The sequence below is a fragment of the Xiphias gladius genome, chromosome 1, assembly GCF_016859285.1.
Source record: "Xiphias gladius isolate SHS-SW01 ecotype Sanya breed wild chromosome 1, ASM1685928v1, whole genome shotgun sequence".
Classification (NCBI taxonomy): domain Eukaryota; kingdom Metazoa; phylum Chordata; class Actinopteri; order Istiophoriformes; family Xiphiidae; genus Xiphias; species Xiphias gladius.
In genome coordinates, this window is record NC_053400.1 from 26,567,791 (window position 1) to 26,591,974 (window position 24,184).

The 24,184-nt window shown below is 41.1% G+C and overlaps 1 protein-coding gene across 2 annotated transcripts in view; it reads right to left on the reverse strand.

Moving 5' to 3' along the window:
* fbn1 (fibrillin 1) overlaps positions 1–24,184 on the reverse strand; it is a 63,046-nt gene that overhangs the window by 16,637 nt on the left and 22,225 nt on the right. For both annotated transcript variants that reach the window (XM_040123526.1, XM_040123518.1), the window contains exons 17-45: positions 23,775–23,927; positions 23,186–23,239; positions 22,910–23,035; positions 22,673–22,798; positions 22,397–22,516; positions 21,650–21,787; positions 21,493–21,543; positions 21,249–21,374; positions 20,831–21,058; positions 20,615–20,740; positions 19,285–19,413; positions 17,848–17,973; positions 15,745–15,870; positions 15,523–15,645; positions 14,526–14,651; positions 13,836–13,961; positions 9,741–9,863; positions 8,767–8,889; positions 8,487–8,612; positions 6,615–6,737; positions 6,208–6,330; positions 5,934–6,101; positions 4,372–4,440; positions 4,140–4,265; positions 2,756–2,878; positions 2,494–2,652; positions 2,318–2,389; positions 2,103–2,228; positions 1,829–1,951 (exon numbers count right to left, since the gene is read on the reverse strand). In XM_040123526.1, coding sequence (XP_039979460.1) covers positions 1,829–1,951; positions 2,103–2,228; positions 2,318–2,389; positions 2,494–2,652; positions 2,756–2,878; positions 4,140–4,265; positions 4,372–4,440; positions 5,934–6,101; positions 6,208–6,330; positions 6,615–6,737; positions 8,487–8,612; positions 8,767–8,889; positions 9,741–9,863; positions 13,836–13,961; positions 14,526–14,651; positions 15,523–15,645; positions 15,745–15,870; positions 17,848–17,973; positions 19,285–19,413; positions 20,615–20,740; positions 20,831–21,058; positions 21,249–21,374; positions 21,493–21,543; positions 21,650–21,787; positions 22,397–22,516; positions 22,673–22,798; positions 22,910–23,035; positions 23,186–23,239; positions 23,775–23,927 — 3,588 coding nt within the window. The remainder of the gene's footprint in view (positions 1–1,828; positions 1,952–2,102; positions 2,229–2,317; positions 2,390–2,493; positions 2,653–2,755; positions 2,879–4,139; positions 4,266–4,371; positions 4,441–5,933; positions 6,102–6,207; positions 6,331–6,614; positions 6,738–8,486; positions 8,613–8,766; positions 8,890–9,740; positions 9,864–13,835; positions 13,962–14,525; positions 14,652–15,522; positions 15,646–15,744; positions 15,871–17,847; positions 17,974–19,284; positions 19,414–20,614; positions 20,741–20,830; positions 21,059–21,248; positions 21,375–21,492; positions 21,544–21,649; positions 21,788–22,396; positions 22,517–22,672; positions 22,799–22,909; positions 23,036–23,185; positions 23,240–23,774; positions 23,928–24,184) is intronic.

A 24,184-nucleotide genomic window follows, 5' to 3' on the forward strand; every position in this document is an offset into this window, starting at 1 on the left:
TAACCTTGCATTGCCAGCCCATAATCATCTGCTTATCCTACTGTTGCCTGACAAGGCTCTTGCTTGAGATACGTCATTTTAAGAAAACCAGAGAGGACAGTTCTCTCCTTTACTCAGGCATCAATGTGAGACCTGACTACTTCTGGCTGGACGAACGGCCAGACTCTAAGCAGTCATTAGTCTTTGGGTCAATGTCAAAAATCTATATCTTAACATAGTGTATATTAATCAGTCAAACAAGTACCTTGTCAAGCTTAATCGACTTGAAGTTGGTTGTGTACCATAAGAACTGTAAAGATTCTGGCCATTCAAAACTAAAATTTGGAGAGATCCAAGCAACCTCTCACATGATACTGTATAAAATTTGACAGTAATGCTTGGCCTTTACTGATTACTAGTGTTGCCATACATGTGAAATAATTCACATAATTAAAATAATTGCAATTCATTGAGTTTAATATGACTTCAATGACTATTTAGATATTTCATGCTGGCCACAAAGAATCATAATAGGATAGGAAACTGGCTATTAACTCTGTTGAATGATGACACAATAACTTTGATAACAGAGTTATATGATACCAGAGTAACATCATTATTTAATTAAAGTAAAAAAATATGTAAAAATTTTTTTCCATTTCGCATTATGCCTTGCAGCGATGCATAATTTTTTCAAATAATTGTTAATCACTGTATTGAATTCACACGTTAGGCTCAGTTTTCTCTCACTGGAGTCTAACCATGCACTGTTGTTAGGACTCTCACGAAAAGCAGGAAGCAAAACAGGATGTTGATTTAACATTTACTTATCGGTTCGGACTCTCCAGACAGACAGAGACATGTTTCAGATATACTGCAGCATATGTTCAACAGCTCAACACACGCTTTGCATTCTCTCTTCCTTAATAACAAGCCCACCGTGAAGAATTCCCCCTTAGCCCGACTGTCATTGTGCTGCCTCTGTTGTTTATCTTTGCGATATAAATGGCAAGAATATGTACTTCAAAGAGTTTCCTATAACTGAGTTTGATACAATAGCTTAAAGGTGCTATATGTAAGTATAAAAAAAATTTAAAAAAAAATTAACCAAAATTATCAACAGAATGTAAAGAGATAACAGTTTTCACGTTATGTCGAAGACGTATTGTGTTTCAGAGGTCTGTACTGAAGTTAGCATGCTAAACAGCTATCCCCGGCCCGTCCAGTCTCTTAATACCACTTTGTACCTCAAGAGGCGATAGTGAGTCACTGTAGCTTCCAGTTTGCCCTCAGTCCAACATGAGAGGATGAAGAAGTAGCGCTGCCCAGAGGGCAAGAAACCACGATCGGCGGCAAAGAAAAGAAATGATAGAAATAGAAGCAAAACAAGAGTTAACATTGCCGTTGTTTTCCACCGCTGGAGACAGCTCTTGGCAATTAAAAGAATTAAGTTTAATGCTGAACTCGCAACGTTTCTTCTAGAGCTGGTGAGTAAACAGCTGTTAATGCTAACGTTGGCTCTGTAGCGATGGCAAATACTTACATACAGTATAGCACCTTTAAGGAGGCAAGACAGCAGGCCACAGGAAGGCCCAGAGAGGTCAGCATCATCCTCATGGAAGACAGCAGTTATTTTGGCTGCTTCCTCTAATGTTTTCTCTAATCCTGCTCCATGTTTCCACCAATTCTGTATAATCTCCACTGCAGTCATTGGGAATTGACTAAACCGCTAAACCGTCGAATGAACGGTGACAGCCATGCACCAAATCTGTACTGATAATTTAAGTGCTGTTGACACCTTTTACCTCTTTAAATGCCTTGCTGTAGCATATCACCACCACAGCCTTACCTAGACATTGTCCAGTGGGGGTGAAGCGATATCCAGGTTTACACTCGCAGCGGAAGCTTCCTGGCATGTTCAGACAGGCTGCATTCTGCTGGCACATGGGTCCATTCTGACACTCATCGATATCTAACAATAACAGGGACAGAGGTGTTCAGAGACTCTTTTACAAAGAGTGTATAAATATAAAAAGACTGATCTGATCAAAATTAAAAAACAAAAGGAGAAATTCACAGAATTTTATGTTTTGTCATCACCTTCAGTGGAGTGCAAGCCTTACCTTCGCAAATCAAAAGCTTGTCATTGTAGATGAAACCAATGGGGCACTCACACCTGAAGCTACCAATCATGTTGATGCAGACTCCATTCTCACACACTCCTGGGATTTCCCTGCACTCATCAATATCTAGCACATGAGGAAGAGGCAAGGGGACAAGATAAGAACAAAACAAACCTTCCTTTTTGCACATAAACCTTTGAATGGGAGAATCTTACCAATGACCTGTCCAGTGGTGATGTCAATGTAATATCCTGGTCTCTCACTGCCACACAGGACCGCAAAATCATCTGAGTGGACATTAGACATGCGGTTATAAAAGCTTACTTTGTAGTTCCTTATACTTTCTACACATACTGCATGTGTACTAGCATATGTGTGTATGAGACCTCACCAGTGCTGGGCACAGGACACTGTTCACAGGGTTTATTCCATGCACGGCCAATGTTGTAGGAGCAGCAGCACATCTTTTTAGTCATGTTGAAGTTCAGCTCTCCATCACATGTCCTGTTATCAGAATAAAAGTTTCTGTAGCAGTAGCTCTTCCTCATGTCTGTGTGTGTTTATAAGAAAGAGAGAGAAGGTTATTGCAAAAATGTAACTGCATGACATTTCGCTGTTTGGCACAGTCATGTGAGCGCAGCATGCTGACTTACCCATGCAGTTGTTCCCTCCATTGACCTGCATATAGTCCACAGGACAGATACAGGTGTAGTTCCCGATGGTGTTGTAGCACTGGCCTGGGCCACAGATACCTGGTCGTTCACACTCATTGACATCTGCGCAAAGATAGAAGCATTGTGAGAAATGAGTCCATTGTTTTGATGAATACAGTGTCTGATTTACACTTGATATTAGTTGAGGTACCACACAACTATATTAATTATTTAAAACTTACAACTTAAAAGAGTAACCGTGATCTAAAGGAAGGTGGAATGAGTGCAATTAGGAATATATCATGATAAATACTACCTATGGGGAAGAACTGGAGAACTACCTGTATGCAAAATATTATGATCCGTGTCTTGTTGGAAAAGGAACCTAAATCCTTCTTCAGCACCTTCAATCAGCTTTGATTGCTTTTGTCATTTCATGACTCCGGTGGATTTTTAAGCATTAAATTCATTAGGAACTTGCAGCTTTCACCGCAATCATACATTTAACATGTATTTGCTGCAGTGTTCTTCCTTTGGGCATATTTGTACACGTTGTGTCTTTAGGTAAGTGTACATTTACCCCCAATTTCATCAACATCTTTTGCAAACATATTACACATCCCAGGTCCAACATGAGGGTAGAATTTGCTTTTATTACCTCTTCTATTCATACCAATTTTTCTGTACTTAAAATGCTTTCTCTTCCAACATTACCGCAACATAGCGAACACAGTGTTTGTTCCTTCTGACCCAGCTAACAGCTGAACTGCTGATTAACTAGAGACATAGTGGATGTGCAGTCCTGGACCTTACAGAGCAGACACCCGCTTTTGTTCTCCTGGCCAACAAACACACGCTAATTAAAATGCCGCCAGCCACATGTCATTGTCTAAGCCTTAGCCCCCTCCTCTCCGCTCTGTTCCTGTTTCTCTTTTCTAAACACCCTTCTCATTTATCTCTTTTTTCCCCCTATCTTTCATTCTCCCATCTGCCCCGTCTACAGGGGACTCAGTGTACTTCCCTGAGGAGAGGGCTGACCACATCAGAGCCTCGCTCCTCTGGACACAGTTAGGCGATCAGCAGTCTCATCATTGTGACTGAGCTTTGCTGGGTTAGCAGCACACGGGAACTAGAGCAGACAATATTGAGCTAGAATGAAGTGCAGAGTTCTCAATGGGACAAAGGGGTCCAATATTTCTTTGTCTTTTCGCTCTCGGTGCTTTTTCCTCTCTCTCCATGTGTCCTCGCTGAACGAAGGCCTCGACGGCTGGACTCAATTTCCTTCCCACTGAAATGTCCCAGGGCAAGAGCTAGACAGGAATAGGTCACCTGTGCGTTCATGTGTCTGTGAAGCTGCACAGAAATACATGTGTGGGTATAATACCTTCACAGACTCTGGTTTCTGTGTTGAGGGCGTAGCCTCTTGGACATTCACACTGGAAGCTGCCAAAGGTGTTGATGCACCGTCCTCCCTGGCACAAGCCGGGCAACTCCTGGCACTCATTGATGTCTGCCAGAGAGGGAAAGGAAACACTGAGTGGCATTGTGGGTGAGTGTCTGTAAGTGTGGACAGGAGCAACCTCACACAAACTCATAATAGTATGTTGCTGTCTGACCTTCCAAGATGACAGTGATTGGGTTTGGTCTGAAGCCTTCTCCTCCGGGACACAGTGTCTTGTACTCGGCTGTAAGACAGAACATCGCACCAAACCACATTAACCAGGACCAATAATATAAAACACAATATGCAATCAATATTGTTTTCTTGCAGGATTTGACAGGAATGAGTTGCTGAGGGTGAGACGACGTGAGACAGGTTAAGTCACATCATGTCATGTGCCCGAAAAAGACGTTTCCTGTCATCGGTCATCCTTTCCTGTCGCTCTCTGTTCTGCTTTTTCTGATCAGCCATCTTAGATCTCAGAGTTATCCACAGAGCCCTGTGGACCGGACATGACTGCAGCTACTCAGAATTACAAAGTGAAAAGAGAAAAGGTTCTGTTCTTGTTATAGAAGAAAGCATTTCCTTGAGCTAAAAAGCATGAGTCATTCCCTGTAATGTTTTGAACCATCTGTTGGCAATTTCCAATAAGTTGCACAAAGCTGTCTCATCTTACCAGCAACAACAATTACAGCAAACACATACTCATTGCATGACAAGAGCAGGCATTTGGTGTTTTGGTTATGATTTTTTCATGTTACTGCTCTCTGAAATAGCAAGAGAAAACCTCAAACCACTTCAAGGGACTTAAGGTCAACAGGTGCTAATTGACTGACACTGATTTACTCTACACTCCAGTACAAGACGACTAATAGATGGTTTCGACAGGGTTGATGATGAAATGAACCTGAAATTACTTTGCCAGATAGCCACATTCAAAACTATTTTTTCAGCCACTGAAGTTCCCTGCACCCTCAAGTTTTAAACTTTTTTTTTAACTTTTAATTTTGTCATATTTATTATTCACTAGACATTTGTTATGGATCTCCATTCTTATGATCTGCAGCCGACTCTAATGTTAAAATCCAACAAAACTGTTCATTTCCATCATAGACCCATAAATCAAGAGTTCTGTGGTTGGGTTGGACCGGTGGAAATAACGTCATGAATGCTGCCGTATCTCTTACTGTTGGTTGAAAAAGAGATTCATGTGATGGGTGTTGGTTCATTCACTAAGGTTGCACTTGAAATTGAAAGGTTTGAAAAGTTTTGATTTGTTTCCAAATAAGGATGACAACTCACATCGCTAACCTGCTGTTTTTATTAAGGTAAGTGAGGATAACATTGAAAGGAAGCTTCTCATCCTCTCCTACCTACTCATATTTTATCACCTAACTCTGAACAAATCAGTTGCACGGCCGCCAAAAGCTAACTGGGTACTGTGGTGAACTAACTGTAAGTATATTAACACATTCAGTGTAGTGATGAAAATAGCCAGTAAACATGGTGCTAAATTTACTGTGTTGTATCTGGTGGGCCATATATTTAAGATTTTCGTCAGCTTAAGAACATTACTTGGAGGTTTGTTATGTGTGTTATGATGTGTTATGTCACCTCAAAACCTTCTATTTGGCTGTTATTCTCTGGCTAAAGGCCACGAAACTTGCTATGGAACTGAAATATAAAAATAAACTTGAATAGTGTACACAGAGTCTTAGCAACGATGAGATGACTCACTTGAGTTGACATAGGGGCATGATTCACATGGATTTCCCCAGCCCTGGCCTAGGGAGCAGCAGCAGGATGCCTTCGAAACACCAACTCCGATCTCATTGGAGCAGTCCAAACTCTCCGATGCGTCTCCTCGGGAACGGACATCCAGGAAGCAGCTTCCAGAGCGAGTGTCTGTTTACATACACACACACATACAGGTGTCCAGGTATACAGGTGTGTCTGGCCTTTGCTAAGATGAAAAGCCAACAATGCGTAGTGGGAACTTGCTCAGTCTCACCTACACAGCCCACCCGAGTAGGGTTGAGTTCAAAGTCTGCCGGGCAGTTACAGTGGTAACTTCCAGGGATGTTGACACACATTCCGTTAATACAGATGGTCGGGTCTGCGCATTCATTGACATCTGACAAAATTAAGAAATTAATTAAAGCAGCAGTCAATACCATTTCTTCATCTCAACAAAAATATATTAGTTTTTCATTTTTGTCAGTAGGTCACTATCTGCCTCAACACCAAGGAGAGGAGCAGTAGCTTTTTCTCTGTATCTCAGGGGATATGAGAGCTGTTCATCTCTTCACTGCTGTTGCTCCACTCCTTTTACACTCCTTCAAATTTCCTCAGTTCATTGGGCCATAAAGAGAGCATCATTGGGGCAGTCAGATGGGCCGGCATGTTGACTAGTCTTACCTGTGCAGTTCCCTCCACTCCTGTCCAGTTCATAACCAATGTTACATTCGCATCTAAAAAGTCCTGGCATATTCAGGCAGCGTCCATTGACACAGATGTCATCAAAGGTACATTCATCTATGTCTGTAAAAGATGAAGGGATGGGAGAGGGAGAGAGAGAGAGAGAGAAAGAGAGAGGGAGAGAGACAGAGGAGCCCAGCTGTGAGGGATTAGTGGATCATGGGATCATGGTGGAAAATTGGCAGCCAGCAATAGGAAGTGAAGGCCGCTCACCTCTGCTAAAGAATGACAGTTCTGGGGCAAAAAATGCCCAGACATATCCAGACAGACACGCACACATACACAATCAGAGCCGCAGCCAAGGTTATGAAATTGTGCTCTTCCACATCATTAGACTCTGCACAAGTCATTACTGTCCAGTCCTGCATGAGTTGAGAAATGGAGGACTGGACAGGTTATTTCAGGATGTTTGACACATCAGCACAATGAGGTCAGTCTGCTCATTCAGTTGAATCCAGCAATGCCTTATCACCAGAAGCATGTATCACACTTGTCTGCTGCCAGTCATAAATGTGTTCATGTGTGTGCTCGACAGTGGCACAGCTCTCGATATTACACGGGATCCCACTTCAGTTATTTAAGTCTACATGCAATCTTTCATCACCTTAATATTTTGTATATTTTTCTATTTATGTAAATGCAAAAGCCTACTTAAAATATCCCAAAAAAGATCTACTGTCTACAGGAAACCTAGATAACGCAAACCTGGATAACATGTAAGCATATCATCATAGTGCACACAGCTTTGTCTAAAACAAGAACTGGAAAAGAATAAAAGACAGTTGCTAGACCAGTGTACACATACAATTTCTGCCAGTAGGATGTCAGGAATTATCCTGAGATTCAGATTGCATCGCCTTTTGTTAATGTGTTTAACAATAAATGTTAATGCAGTGACTATTTGCACTTTAAGCAGAGAATAATGTTTCTATGATGCAAATTAAGAGTTCCAGTCAGTGGTTCTTCTGCATCAGGAAAACTCAGATAGCTTTATCACTCTTAAATCGTAAAACATAGACAATAGCCAAAGAAGCTTACGTTTAATTAACTTTAGGCAACGTTAAAATCTGTGCCTACTCAACCCTGTGTCTGAGCCTTAGAAAGACAGAGGAGGGCTAAGTTAGCTGACTAAGGATGGCAAGCTAACATTACCTAACTTTTTATCTGATATTAGTCCTGCTCCAACCTTAAGTCTGCAATTTTCTTTTGTTGCAAGTGTTTTCAGTTATACACTGTGATAACATGGGTGAAAGCAGGTGGGAAAACAGGAAAAACAGACCGTATGTAAAAAGCTAAACAAACATCTTTACATACAGTCTACGGTTGGGACAGAAGCAGAATTTGTCTGCTAATTTCAACCTCTCGCGAAAAAAAAAAAATGATGTGGCTCTCCTGACTTTTGAAAATATCAGCACTCAGTGGAGTTACTTTTACTTTTTTTTTTTTTTTTTTAAATATTCTTTTTTGGCTACTATTTCTCAAAATAAAATGTGATGTTGAAATGCAAAAATCTCTCTAATCATGAACCTAATTCGAAAAGAGAACAAGGCAAGATCCATAGCTGTTGTCGGTCCCTTAGGAATGTTCTCACAACATATTGTGTATGTCCTATGTCCAAAATACTATCTCACGAGTTCCACTTGAAGGAAGCATCTGTTTGGATCGGTTGTTTCTCCAAAGAGGAAAACAAACAACCATTCACCAGCACAACATCAGATCTTTTTGAATCACTAAACATAATTTAGGATCCGGGCACCAATTCAGAGGTCTGGAATCAGGATAGTCAGGAATAGCAGTGTCGTATTGCCTTACCCTCACAAGCCTTGCCGTCAGGGGTGGGAAAGAAGCCCATGTCACATTCACAGCGGAAGCCTCCTGGCAGGTTCAGACAGTGGCCATTCTCACACAAGTTGCTGTTCTCTGCACACTCATCACTGTCTGTATTGATGATCACACGCACACACGCACACACACACACACACACACACACACACACACACACACACACACACAGTCCATAAACACACAATGCATTCATGAATCTTTGGAAAAAGCAAAAGTGTGGTTTAGGACATCAGTTTGTATGTGTGACCTGAGCAGTGGAATCCATCTCCAGAGAATCCATCCTTGCACAAACAGCGATATGAGCCCATGGTGTTGAGACAGTCAGCGTTGTTGCTGCACATGTGTGTCCCATTGGAACACTCATCCAAGTCTGAAACACAGCAAAAGTCCAAAAGCAATTACATTTATGCTGGTGGAAACTGCTTCATCCAATTGTTGAAGAAAAGATAAGACGGTGATATTCCATATTTTTCTTACTCCTGTCAAAACCCGTCCATCAACAGTCCATCTTTGAAAAATCTTTTTTCTGCCGTATCTGTGGCGCTCAACCACATGCTCAAGCTTTCCGAATGAAGATGCAAATCTTAAATAATGGCTCAGAAATATATAATTTCATTTTTTTAAAAGGCTACACAATATTCTAAATAAGCTGGACACAGTACAAAAATTCCTTAGACAGGGGTAAACAGTGCATTTGCTGGGGACCCTTTTTACTTGTGGATTAATACCCGAGTATTTACAGCACCACAACAGTGTATTGTAGGACTGACTGTAATGTAGGACGGAGTCAGTCAGTGCAACGGAGTGGATCATTTATGTATTGTACTAGTTTTTGGAAAACAATGGATTACTGTAAGCTACTGTATAATACATTTTGGCTACATGGGCAATACTTGTTAATAGGATCACCTCATTGTTGATTTTGGTATGTTCAGACCAGCTTTAAGGAAAAAAAGTTACTTTTTTGTTATGCCTGAAAAAAGGGAAAGTATTTTTATCCTTTTTTTTGGTTGCTGAATATCACACATTTCTTTATAAACCACACTTTCTCACCTCAACTTTCTTGGCTATTTAAAAAATGTTACAGAAATTTCCATTCCTTTTATTTTGATGCATCATAATATGCAGGCCATATAAACAGCAGATTATACTGTATATACTCTTTCAATGGACCCATTAAGTGGTAGCATTTACCTGTGCATTTAAGGCCATCAGCCTTACCTGTGCATTTGAGGCCGTTGCCAATCCACCCTGGAGCACAGTTGCATTTGAAGCTGCCAGCTGTGTTGGTGCAGGTAGCATGTCTGTCACAGTTATGGGCTCCAATCTCACATTCATTGATATCTGACAAAGAGGAAAAACAAACAAGAAGCCATGTAAAGAACAATAGACACTGCTCTGATGGTCTGATGATTTAGAACTGCATTCTCTCCCGTGGGGGTTCTTGGCACTGTGGAGCGAGTTGATGCTTGGTTTCAATTGTATAATAACAGCAGCAGAAGACGACGGAACTAAGTCTTCCTGGCTCACCGTCTTCATCCATGGAGAGTTATATTTCAGAGAAGAAGACACAGAGACATTCTCATGATCTCTGATACTAATAGCCTTCCTGTGAGGGTTTAATGAGCAGACCCAGACTTTTTCATTTTGCAAGTGTGTCCAAAGAGCTACAAAAAAGGCCAAGAGGGAGATTGATATCTTAATGCTCGGGCCTTGTTCTGTCTGCTCTGTCTGAACTAGTATTTCTGATTATGTTGATTGATTCTGTTATTTTAGGCAAAGATTTCCCTCTTCACCCAAAGACCCACAGACACTGCACCCCTCACATGACACTTTTGTAACAGCACATTACAGACCTTATTTTAATGCTCGTGTTGGTTTACTCACCATCCCAGCTGTCAAGTTTGGAAATTTAATCTTTCCCAAATGTAATTTCTATAAAAATGTGATGTGGTAATGTGCCAACTCTGCAAGTAAACATTCCTTCACTGCAAAGCCATGATAATTATATCTGAACTCTGCCAATGTATGATATATTGAGGTACTTAGTAGATAATACGGTTATAATAACACCTCTCTATATGTGCTAACGTATTGTATGTGGCCCTGGATTCTAATAAATGGACAACAACAATTAATGGAAACAGTTAAATTGACTGCTCATACAATCTGCCCTGCCCATAATGTTGTTCACATCCTGTGAGGGATCTCCACGAAGCAGCTGGTGGTGATAAGAAAATAGTGGATGTGGCTGTGGCTCTGCAGCTCTTGTTCCTCAAGTGGTTCTGACATGATCAACTACATGGCATAATGGAAAAAGCCTGTATGGAGCCACAACAATGATGACTGCTAATTTGAGTCAAAACAACCCCGTGAAACCTTGACTAACACAATACCTGGCCCTGAGCCTGAGGTCTGAATATTACAGCGTTGATAGAAAGATTGTACAAGTGTGAGCCCATGTGGTCTGTGTGTGTGTGTGTGTGTGTGTGTGTGTCACAGTACATCAAGTAGACTCCTCGCTGTGTGTCTGTCTTTGTGAGGGTAGTAATTCAAAACACGGTCAATTAGAGATTAGTGCTGCTGGTTTATAGTCTTCCTGAGGAGAGGGTATGGTATATTTACACTTCATTTGATGACAGGGTTAATATAAAGGCTGGGAGCAAACAAATCTCCCTGGATTACAGATGGAATTAAAGATCATTTCCCCCAAGCCTTTGATGATAGAGAGAGCACAACAAACACGCACACATTCTCATGTGGAAATATAAAATGCAAACCGGAGTTGTTGCATGCGAGAAATGTGTCAGCGTCCACAGCTGGTGTCAAAGAAGAGGTTTGATTTAACTAGGCTAATGTTTGACAGATGAAGGGCAAAAAAGTTTAAAAAAAATGAATAGCAGAGAATTACACATCTGCCGAAAGAAGCGGGGACACGTCTAGCTGTCTCCCAGATTGTATGCCTGCCTGATTGCCTGTCTGTTTATCCTTTTTCCTTTCTGTTTAACTGTCAGTCTGCCTGTCTCAATATATGTCTAAATTACCTCTAGTATGCCTGCCTTTCAGAAAACCTTGCAGCATCCAACATTTTTTTTTTTTTTTTTTTTTGTAAAGGAGGGGATGCAGTAAAGTGAGAAATTTTATACAGTATGTCTGCCAGACCGAGCCATATTTCTTTGTATTATTTCTGGAAGCCTTTTTTTCCACTGTCTTTGTGAACAGCTATCTATATTCTGTCATCTTCCCTCAATGTTGATTTTGACACAAGCAGAATTATGAAACTATGCATTTTTTGATAAACAACAACATATGTGACAATAACTGGATAATGGTAAATATTAAAATGTAGTGTAACTGTAGCACGAGTAGAGACGAGTCATACAGTTAGTAAGCTAACTCAGTAATGTCAGTTACACAACAATATCTATATAAGATTGCTAATATTAGCTAACATTAGCCGCTATAAGCTACTTGCCCCTCCAGACCATGCAGAATGAGTTAAAGTGAGGATAAGTGGCAACACCTGTCAATTAAGAGATAATGGTAAATATTAAAGTGTAGTGTAACAGTAGCTTAAGTAGAGATGAGTCATTAAGTGAGCAAACTGACTCAGGAATGTCCGTAACACCACAATATCTATCTAACATTAAACATTAGCCGCCATAAGCTAGCGGTCATGCCAGACCAAGTAAGACTGTAGAAGCAAAACCCCTGGGTGTACTGAATTGAGCAGGGGTGTTTTATTGCTTCCAACTTTTCATTTTTAAGAAGAATATTGTGTTGTTTCTTCTTTTCAAAGTCACATAGTCTTGCTTTAACTCAAATTATTTGATTCCCTTGTCACTCAGCAAAAACGATGATTAATTCAACACACTTAACCCTTCACCCTGATCCTCTCTTTACTGCTAAGAAAATTGTAAACTCCGCCAGTGCATCTCCACCCAGTCCTAACTTTCCAATGTACGCAAGGACACAAAAGTACTAAAGTCTATGTATAAATACTCACTCCCTGCCCCTGAGCTCTCAGTGTTGTGGAATAAAAAATTCTTGTGGGAGCTTCATCAAGGGCTGGATCAGATCTGGGCTTGAGAGCACCACTCACTCATTAACACTCACACACATGCAAGAGGATTTAGTCCACGCATACCAACGTGGTCACATTAGGCAATTCGACAATGACGAACGATTTCTTATGCATTTTTCATCTGAATATATTGGCAGGAGATCTTTTCCAAAAGGAGAAGCAAGTTTTGTTCACTTGTCTATAACAAGATGTCCTGCCTGCCTGAGAGGAATTGGCATCTTATTTCCCTGGTATTCTGGGGCTGAATCTCCAAACCTGTGAATCAGAACTGGCTACTTTACTGCAACCCCAGGTTTTTCAAAACAAGGAAAACACTGTATGGACATTTTAACGGGATAAGAATGAGCAAGAGTGCGTGTCTGTGCCTGTGTTTGTGTGTGTGAGTGAGCGGGAGGGGGTTTTGAATCACACTTCAGACAAATCTGTTATTTGCATCTGAAAGAAAGACGTGCCGCTGCTGACTGTGTCTCACTCAGTCCGATCACTGAGATGATGCCAGATAGGATGAGAGACCAAAGTCTTAACTAGCCCTTAATTCCAAAGTTTTTAAGTGGTCTTATAAATCAGACCTAACTCCAGCTAGACAAGAAGTGAGTCCAAACTAGAAAAGGACTCTATCAGCCGGATGGACTTTGTATTTATGTGTTCTGGAGCCGTTACAGGTGATTACGTGCTGCAGAACTCTTCCAACCATCACGTAATGCTTAGTGGACCTTAATGAAAGAGCAACAAAGGAATAAACAAAGGTGCAATGTGATGCATAAATCTGACGGAAGATAGTGATCTCATTGCTCCTGCTGCTGTTACTGCTGGTGCATGTGGGTGTGTGTGTGTGTGTGTGTGTGTGTGTGTGTGTGTGTGTGTGTGTGTGTGTGTGTGTGTGTGTGTGGGCGTGTGTGTGTGTGTGTGTGTTTAACATATGTGTGTTTGTAAGCGTACACCTCATCAAGTCAGACAGGAGCTCTTGAATGAGGGCGAGTGATGTCAGAGCTGCTTCGGGTCAGCCATACATTCTCCCTGCGTCCTCTCCTTTCTCACCTCTCTCTTCAGTTTGCATTCACTGCATTCATGAAAAAAAAAACACACACACACACACACACCTCTCCTTCACCACGTAATCAGCGGCCGCTCTCTACTGACTCACCATCCTTTCACTCCCGTCCATGCTCCACCACTGACGGGGACATTTTGTTGTGGGTAGGGATGCTCGCGTGCGTGCTTGTTTCGCTCACCTGTGCAGCCCGTCGTTCCCTTGCGTACAGAGTATCCCAGGTCGCAGTGACAGATGAAGGATCCCTTAGTGTTCTCACAGTTCCCGCTCAGACAGATGTTTGGGTTCAGCTCACACTCATCAACATCTAGACAGGAAGGGGAGAGAAGAGTGAAACAGAGCAGGAGCAAGAATGTTAATTTCCTAAACACAACTACACTCAAGGAGATGTTATGACGATGAATAAGACTGAATTAGCAAATTTGTTGATTTGGCCTGACAAACAGGTTTTGCTAAGCTGTTTTATATAGAGGTGAGTCACAAAAGAAATATATGATGAACTATACTGAGGCTTTAAAAGATGTTTACTTTTATCAAATATAGCAGTATAAGCAGTATATACATGTTTGTGTAGACACATTTACAAATCCTTACATCATTGATGTCAGGATTTTGTTTTCTCACTCAATTGAACCAGACATCTAAATGTCACTTATTTCTCCCTGCTCAAGTAAACTAACACAATGATCATGGTCCTATAAATGAACAACAACAGCCATTAAGTGTTATTCTCATGACTCATATGTTGGAAAACTTCTAAGATGATCACTGTTTCAGAAAATCTCTGAGAACCGGATCTGGATTTAATAAGCACAGTGCTTCAGAGTGTAGCTGCGGTGTATTTTTTTGGCACAAAATGTGCATCCTTTACCCAGGCAGGTCTTCATATCCTCAGACGACATGAAGCCGTCAAAGCATAGACACTGGTATGTCCCTGGGGTGTTGGTACACTGGCCTCCATCACAGATATCTGGGCTCTCCTCACACTCATCAATATCTGAAGATTGAAGACAGAGAGGCAGAAAGGCAAATCAAAAATGGGAGCAGACAATGTAGACGACAGGAAAAACCACTGTTAAATGTAGTAAGTCAGACTTTAATGTTGAGGTAATTCTTACGATACAGTTTTTGAAAGAAAACATCAAGATTACATCATAAGACCCTGCTACTTCAGGGTCCTACACAGGGCAGAATACTGGACCATACAAAAAATTCTGGTGTACATTTACTTTTTCACTCATAAATCAGCAAGGTTAATTCAGGACAGAGCTTGCAAAATAAACTGAACATTATCCTGAGCAATGGCAAAGCGATTCAATTACCCTTGATCTCTGTCTGTATATCTGTCTCTGGTAATTAAAGGAATAACAGTCATGGGAGTCAGTCTATGAACAACACATGAAACCTGCTGTCATTCTCCAAAATGAACACCCTCTAAGCCAGAAACGCTGTAAAACTGATTGCCGTATTAATCAGCAAGCACCATTTATTATTATCTGGTAATATTCTGAAGCTATTAACGAATGAACAGTTAAGACTAAACAGTCAGATTTAGTCTTAACTTTTTTTTCTCTGTAGACGGGTGTATGTTTACTTTAAACAAGTGCAAGTGAAATTGCAGCAGTGTCTCTCTACTGTATAAATTAGGTTTCTTGACGTGCTGCTTTATTCCTGCTCTTAAACCAGGTCTATCGAAACACAACCTCTGAAGCACTTTTTTACTACAATATGTGTAATTTACAGAAAATCCAAACTGTAAGACTTATCACTAAAAGAGACTTTGCCTTAGCTACCACATCTCGACAAATAAGGCAAAAGAATAAGAATTTTCAGAAGTGCCATGACGGACAAGATAAACAGCTACTTACCAGTGCAGCTTCTCAGATCAGGCATCAGGGCGTATCCACTGTGGCAGCTGCACTCGTAACTACCCTCCGAGTTGGTGCAGAAAGTCTCACAGCCACCGTTCTCAATGGTACACTCGTCGATGTCTGACAGGCAGAAAAACACTCACTGTCACACACTGGTGGCATAGAAAAACCTCAATTAAAACAATCTGTAAGGGGAACAGTCATATGCTCAGTACCTACCAACACAGTCCAGTCTGTTCTCGGTAGATTTGTATCCTGTGTCGCAGGTACACTGGTAGCGGCCGACCATGTTGACACACTGGCCATTCCTGCACAGCCTGTCACTCAGCTCACATTCGTTGATATCTGTGGAGAGAGCAAAGCAATTATCAAATTCTTACCCTCAATCTATAAGGATAACCCACATGTTTAAAACTGCAGGTACCAGTAGCATGTTTGCAGGGTGGCTGGATGTTTAGTTCCTTGGACATGACATGCGAGTCAGGATGGAGTAGATGGAATAAGTCACATGCTCCTGGATGTCAATCACTTCAGCGCCCCTTCAGTGCCATTGAGCAAGGCACCCAACTTCAGCAAGCACTAACAGTTATTTTATTCATCAGTTAACCTGTTGATTCATTTCTGATTAATCATTTGGTCCGCAAAATGAAACAAAATTATAAATTTCTTTTTTTTTTAAATGCCATGATAATTTCACAAAACACAAAGTGAAATGTTCAAATTCCTTGTTTTGTCTTTCCAACAGTCCAAACCCCACTGATACTCAGCAGCTACTTACATTTTAGAATATGGAACCAGTCATTCTTGGCATTTTAAGTTAAATATGACTAAAACGATCAATTGATTATTAGGATAGTTGCCTTTTAATTTTCTGTCGATTGACTAATTGATTAACGGACTAGTCGGTTCAGCTCTACACGTACACTTAATTTTACAAGCCTAAGTGTACATGTTTGCATAAACTATGTAACTGAGCACCTGCCTGAGAGCAGTCAATTACAGTAGAGACCATTAATCAGTGTTCAAGTACAAATTGTGGCAATTGTTCATGATGGATTCAGAACCTAATGTTGATAAATGGGATATTTCCAACAAGGAATCCGACATCATTAAGCACACTGTATTACACTCATCAGTATGAAATTTGCTGTATAACTAAAGTTTATTATCATTATTATCATCTCGGTATTTCAACTTGTTATTTCAGCAGAGATAATGAAGACCATTTCTCTGAGGGGATGAGGTAGGCAGTTCTCAGTAATGCTTTCATTGTTTTTGTTACTTTGGGTGGTAATAAGGAAAATAAATGTGCTTAAGGGGCAGTGATTGAGTGTTACGTAATGGACTGAAACCTCGACACACTGCATTAGGTCATCAAAATGACACCCAGTGAATAATGCTACATCAGCCCAATGGTATAAACTACACAGTGTTCATGTAGAAAGAGTGTGCTGCCGCTACAAGTCCAGTCAACTTGATGCCCAAGTAGCCGAAATGTGAAAAAAACACACCACTAACTGAGTTACTGGAAGAGTCTGCTCGTTATTCAGCCTACATGTTCCAGCCTTCACCGGGGCATTTTATAGAACAAGTATAAAACTGCCTATATACACACACAACAAGATGGCTGACTCTCTTGTCAATTATCCAATGAGAACTGGACAGATATGAAGCCAGCCTCTGAAGGATGCTGCATCCTAACAACAGACATTTCAGAATAAAAGCTCACAACAAAATGTTACATAAACAGTAAAAGCTACAGCACGATACGAACAATCACAAAATACAATCAAAGAAGTAAGGATAGTATCTAAGACCTAAATAAATATTAAAAAGCATAAAAATTTAAAAATTCTTTTGCTACATAACTATTAAAACTCTGTAATACTAACAGAGGATTTTCTCTCATCTTTATTGTGTTGACATGAAAGTGGACCCTTCTTAGTGTCCATATATCAAGATACATGGAGACGCACACACTGCTCTAGTGTTCATATCAGCCCATCTATTAAAGAATGTACTGTGTATCCCATGCATACACAGACTTATCTCAAACACTCCCAACCCCACACAGAGCCTCAGTGAGCCCACACACAGAGACAGAAACAGAGAAAGATGGCGGGGGACAATCCAAAGCTTGCTTGTCATTCAAACTGTCAGCTCTGTGACAACATCTCCACTTACTGATCTTCTTTTCACCCTTTCATCTCTCCGGAAACCCCATTCTGCCACACAGATTACTCAAAGAAGGGAGAAAAGCAAGAGGAGTTCAGAGACGAAGAGTTTGCCCGAACTCTCGTCTCTAAAGACTTCATCACTCACCTAGACAGGCTGACCCATCGGCTGCGATCTCATGTCCTTCGGGGCACAGACACTCGAAGCTGCCCTCCGTGTTTACACAATCACCCCCTCGGCACAGCAGAGGGTTCCTCTCACACTCATCGATGTCTGACGGTGGTAGACCATGTACAATAAACACACAGACACATGTAGAGGCATTTAATGTCAGGGTTCAGTCACACGTGGGCCACTCCCTACAAACATTTGTTTCACTTGTCATCAATCCAGCCCCCTAGATTGATAAATTCAAAATTGTATTTCCAGTTGTGATGTGAGCTCTGATTGGCTTCGGCACATTTGCAGGTCAAACTTCACCTTTGTTAAACCTTGAGCTGCAAAATTGTGAGACTGTGGAACTGGGACTTCCTGTTTCAGGAAGTACTTGAAGTGAAAGAATACAAGCAGCAGCTCCATGGCTGGCAGTGATTTTAAGAACATAGATCAAGAGTAACAAAAATAACAGAAGAGTTTGGTAAAAAGCTGTAGAATTCTTTACTTGTTAGTTATTTTTTTAGCCTGCTAGCCCCGTCAGTACCAACAGCTTATGATTGAAACCCTGCCCATTATTTTTCCAGTCCCAGATGCCTTTTTTTGCCACAGAATACAAGTAAATTTTGTCTTGCCAATTTTAGTCTGATGGTGGCTTGGGGCCAACAAAAGTATTAAGACTCTCCATTTTGTGTGTACGATTTTCTCCCAAGAATTTAATCAAAGGCAAACCAGAACAGAAATAGAGCATTAAGTATTTTCACAGATGGCAGAACATTAGTACTTGCAGCTTCATATAAAAACCTTTTTGCAGGGCAGCTGATTGTGTGTCCCCCACATGCAGGTCAAGTATGAAATAAAGAACAATTATCTTTAAGACTTTATAGAGCGGTTTTGCAAAGCCGTTGTGGCAAGACTTGGGCTGCGCAGACTAGGCCCTCTCAACACCCCACAATGGTTTAAATAAAGTCAGTTTAATTCTCCATCTCTCTCACACACACACACACATATATATATATATATATATACAACAGCACACAGCCTGCAAATTTCAGATTACATCAGCCGTCTAAACAGTGAGTTCCAGGTCTGGCATGTTAGCCTAAGCACTTCATCCAGAGCTTATGGCCCAAGAGGGAGTGCGGAGGAGATGGCTAGGTTGTGATTGGGACTAGGGTTGTGTGGCAGGCCCTCCCTATACTTGGAGACCTTTATTGGTTGGCATAGCTCCGTGCTCTCAGATACTGCGACTTTAACAGGGTGTGAGAGAGAGAGATCAAGTTTCTCGCTCAAGTCCTCACAGACTAAATGATTTCATATGAAAAAGTGCTGTCTCTGCATGTAACTAAACCAAATCCCATCAAGCTGAAGAGATGATTTAATGTATTTTTAGTGTCTGCAGGTGTTTGTGTGTGAGGATTCCTCACTTACCCATGCAGTTTTTCATCATCATGAAGCCACTCTCGTAACCCTCAAAGCACTCGCATTCAAAATCTCCTGGTGTGTTGACACACCTGCCCTGTCCACACAGGTCCGGAGAGATGCGACACTCGTCGATGTCTAGAGGAAAGGAATGCAACAAAACAAGCAAGAAACTCAGCAAAGTAGAGCTTCCCTTTAAAACTGCACTAACATTCATGCATGCAGAGGGAGTCACTTGGAGAGCTCGCTTTTTGGTTATAAATACAGAGAGTTAACATTTTTTAAAAACACCATAAAAGCGTTTGTTTTTGTAGAGATTTTTTTATATTCAGTAACAAAGATTGATGATTTAACACAGAGGTGAGGAACAGGTATGATCCGTAGTAATATATGAAATAAAAATTTCAGGCATACAAGGCATAAAAGCACGAAATATTTAACAAAATGTTAAAACATGAAAGAAAGACTATAAAATAAGATTAAGGGGTGAATTGAAGGTCTTCAAGCAGATTCTGCCAAAGTCTGAATCGAAAGGCCTGATCCCTTTTTATTTTAATCCACATTTTGAAACACTTAACACAAAGACTTTGGCCTGGGATCTCACTCATCTGGGGTTAAAAGGTCCCAGATACCATTTACTTAGGAGGAGCCTATAAATGATTTAAGAATAAAGTAATGGCACTGGCATTTAAACCCTAAAATGATGGGTGCACAATTCAACAGAGCAGTAATGTGTCTAACCAGGCTACAGGGACCAGCTCCAAAACAGCCAGACTCCCATTAGACTGAATGAGCTGAATGTAGTCAATGGCTTTACACCACTTACTGTAATTGGTGTTGGCAGAGTGATTCAGTAAGGGGGACTGATGAAGAATGGCTATACTTGTAAAGATACAATGCAGCAATGCAATATTGCTGTAGCTGATGCTGAACAAACATTCCAAGCAAAAATAGGAGCGGAAAATGTATATTAGCTCCTACATTATTGGCAATACGTAAACTGCTGATTACTGAAGAGCTTCAAATTGTAGTTATTTAAATAACTATCATACAGTTAATCAACTGTTGTGCATTGTACTCACAAGTAAGGCTGCATCTAATCATCATTTCATTACCGATTCATCTGTCAACCATTTTCCAATTAATCAGTCAGTTGTTTAGTCTATAAAATGTTTTTAAAAAATAGTGAAATATGCCAATTACAGTATCAACAAAATATCTCCAAACTGCCCCAAAATCACCCAAGATTTTTAAACAATTATCAAATTGTACTTGATTACTTTCTTTATCGACTAACTGACTGAACAATTAATCGGCTATTTCCTCCAGGACTACTCACCTGTGCAATTCCTCTCATCAGAGTCCAGAGCGTAGCCATTGTCACAGCGACAACGGAAGCTGCCGATGGTGTTTCTGCACCTCCCATTTGAGCACAGGGTGTTTATCATCCTGCATTCGTTTATATCTAAGGTACAGAGCAGAGGCAGGAAGACAGGTGAGAGACCATTGATGAAACAACCCAGGCAGTCTTTGCAGTCTGTGGACAGTACAATACCTTTGAGGAAAGGTCTGCCATTGATGAAGTCACCCCTATGTGAGAAGCCTGGGCCCCGAGGACAGACCTGGTTGTACTCTGGAGTGCCCTTCTCCGGACATTCGTCACAGTCAGGGCCCCAGGCCACACCGACTGAGCAGCAGCAGGCATCCGCACGGTGCTTCCCTGGGATGGGAGCCCCACAGCGCTCATCCTCATGGGTGAGGTAACACTGCTCCGTACGCAGGTCTGGAAGTCACAGACACATATTTTATACATAAATATATATATATATCTATGTAGATAGATATATATACACAGTATATACTGTATATGTAATGAGAATATAAAGATCAAGTGCTCTAGATTCTAGGAAAGTAGCAAATATCACATGTAACATCACACACATATGGATACCCATACTATATAGAGTACCGACCAATGCATGTCCTGCCGCTGACATCAACAGTCATTCCTGGAGGGCACTGGCAGAAAAAGGAGCCCAGTGTGTTGACGCACTTGCCATTGATACACACTCCGGGAAACACTTGACATTCATCCACATCTGAGAGTCAGCAGAGAAGAAACAGGGCAACATCAACAACAGGTGCAGAGTTTCACATTACACGGCTGAAATGCAAGGCTGGATTTCCAGATCAACAGGGCATCAAAGCGGACCTTACCTTCACAGACATTCCCTTTCACTCTAGCAAAGCCTTTACTACATATCGGATCTGGAAAAGAAGGCCACACAATACAATGTCAGTCAATGCAGTTATATGGTAAAATTAGAATGAGGTTTACTAAAATGTGCAAAATTGCGCGCATTGATCATCTCACCTTTTTCACATTTGGCACACGGGCTGTTCCAGGCCTCTCCGAGCGTGGCGCAGCAGTGGGACTTCAGTGTAGCCCCGTTGATGTTGACCTCACAGCGATTATTGACTATCTTCAGCCAGCAGGTGCTCTTAGTAGTCTCTGTTTTATGGAAAAAACATTATAGGTACTAGATATTCACTTATATGAAATTAAATGTCGTGGGTTAACACAGACTGGTGCGCTTACTGTATGTCAGTACATGTTTTTTAAAAATTTGAAAAAAATCTGTATTTAATTAGTAAATCTTACATTCAATTAATCTCCCTAAGTATTCTAAAATGAAAGAGTGCTGATTGGCTTATTAGTAGTCAACTTGCCCTAGACAAGAAAAAACAGTTTCTCCAGGCTTCACTAGCTTCGTCGTTTTTCTCCCAAATGATCCAGGTTTTGGTTATATTCTCTCAAAATGTGTAGAGGACAGGGCATTTTCGACCCAATTTTTCTCACATTTTTTAATGCAGTTAATGTAGTTAATCGATTAATTATTAATAATTAATAAAAAGTGGAAAAAATGCTTGGTTTTAAAACCCTATTGAACTATTTTTATAAGTTGATACTATTAAATAATGTGGTTTGAATTCATCAAAGAGTGCTTTTCTTATATAATTTTTTAAAAAATTATTATTATATTGAATAAATAAACATTTTGCCAATTAAAGTAGTGTTTTGGTCATTATATCAAATCCAAAAAACACAGTACTCACTCACCTATACACTCCAGCCCAGTGCTGTCTAGCGAACTGCCCGTTGAACACAAACACACAAAGGATCCTTGGCTGTTCACACAATCTCCGTTAACACAGGGACTGGACTCACACTCATTCACATCTGTGGGAGACAAAAAAACAAAACGAAAAAAAAAAACAGATTTTTCTTTTTTTTTTTCTCAAATTGGCCATCTCATAGCAATCTGATACGGCAGACGCAGCACATGCGTTGCTGAAGCGACACTGTACTGTACGACAGAATGAAAGTGCCTCTGACCCTCGCAGACGTCCGTCTCAGGATCGAAGCGGTACCCTTTGGGACACTGACAGGTGAAACTGCCTGGTGTGTTCCGGCACAGACCGTTATCACACAGCAGTCTGTTCATCAGACACTCGTCAATATCTGAGGAAAAACACACACAGAGACATGGTGACTGCGCTGACACTGTCTTTTGATATCAAGGCCATAGAACATAGAATCGAGGACGAGAACATTTTAGAGCGCTTCACCTACCAACACAGTTTTTGCCAGTCATGTCTACCTCGAAGCCTTCATTGCAGGCGCATTTGTATGTCCTCAGCATATTCTCACACACTCCATTCTGGCAGATGTCAGGGTCGAGGGCACACTCGTTAATATCTGAGAAGGCAAAGAATAACCTGTTGAACATCAGAGTAGGACAAAAGTCTAAATAATAGCTGCCTTTAATTCATGTGTCCCTGTTTGGTTTCTGCATGGTCTGTTTTTTAATTTCAAAGAAACACACACAGACAAGCTTGTGGGCCTTACCTCTTCCATCGCCGGTTATGCCGATGCCATTGGGGCACAGAGCCAGGAACTCGGCTGCACCAAAATGCACAAAACAGCACAGTTTGGTGGATAAAAGGAGAAATAACAGTGTTATTAAAATATCACGTTTGCCAAAATCCAAGATATCTCAAAGCAAGAAATTTAATACCATGTCATTATCCATTTCCATGCTTTCTTATTTAGCCTAGATGTATATAAAACCATCTCCTTAATGTGGTGCAGCCTGGCGTCTTTTGATATAGAAACTTTAATTGGCAGGACTAATGAGAAGTGACTGGATGACGTGCTTGTGTTTGTACATGTGTGTGTGTGTGTGTGTGTGTGTGTGTGTGTGTGTGTCTGTGTGTGTGTCTGTGTGTGTTGAGGCTGTCGATGTCTCGGAACTGTGGGCGTCTTAGCCATAACTTCATCACCATTATTCTGTCATTTATGGTATGTCTGGTGTGTGTGTGTGTGTGTGTGTGTGAGTGTGTTTGTGCGTGTGTTTTTTGTGTATGTGTTTGAGAGTGTCAAGCAGCAGGAGGTGGCTCCACATGTGTAAAGGGTGGAGTGATTGGAATATCCATACCAGAGCTTTGTAGCGGGCAGGGCTGGCAGGGCTCTCCGTAGGCGTACTCTGTGCTGGCACAGCAGCACTCAGACTTGGTCACAGCTCCAAATAAAGGCCTAACACACTGCCCTCGCTTGTAGCCACCATAACACGAGCTGCGCATGTGTGTGTCTGTTTCGGACATAACAAGACACACAGTGTGTGAGAAACTTGGATGAGGCAAGAAAATCTGGAAAGAGGCAAGAGCCAGCCAGAAGGAGAGAGAAAGGGAGGCAAGAATCTGTAACTCCAGTAAACAACAACACTGGCAAAACAAACGTTTTTTCTCTCTCCATAATATCCAGGGATTTGAGGCATTCTCCTGCACTGATATCACCCTGACGAAAACTCACCCAGGCCGAATAACAGCATTTCAACACTTCCCACAC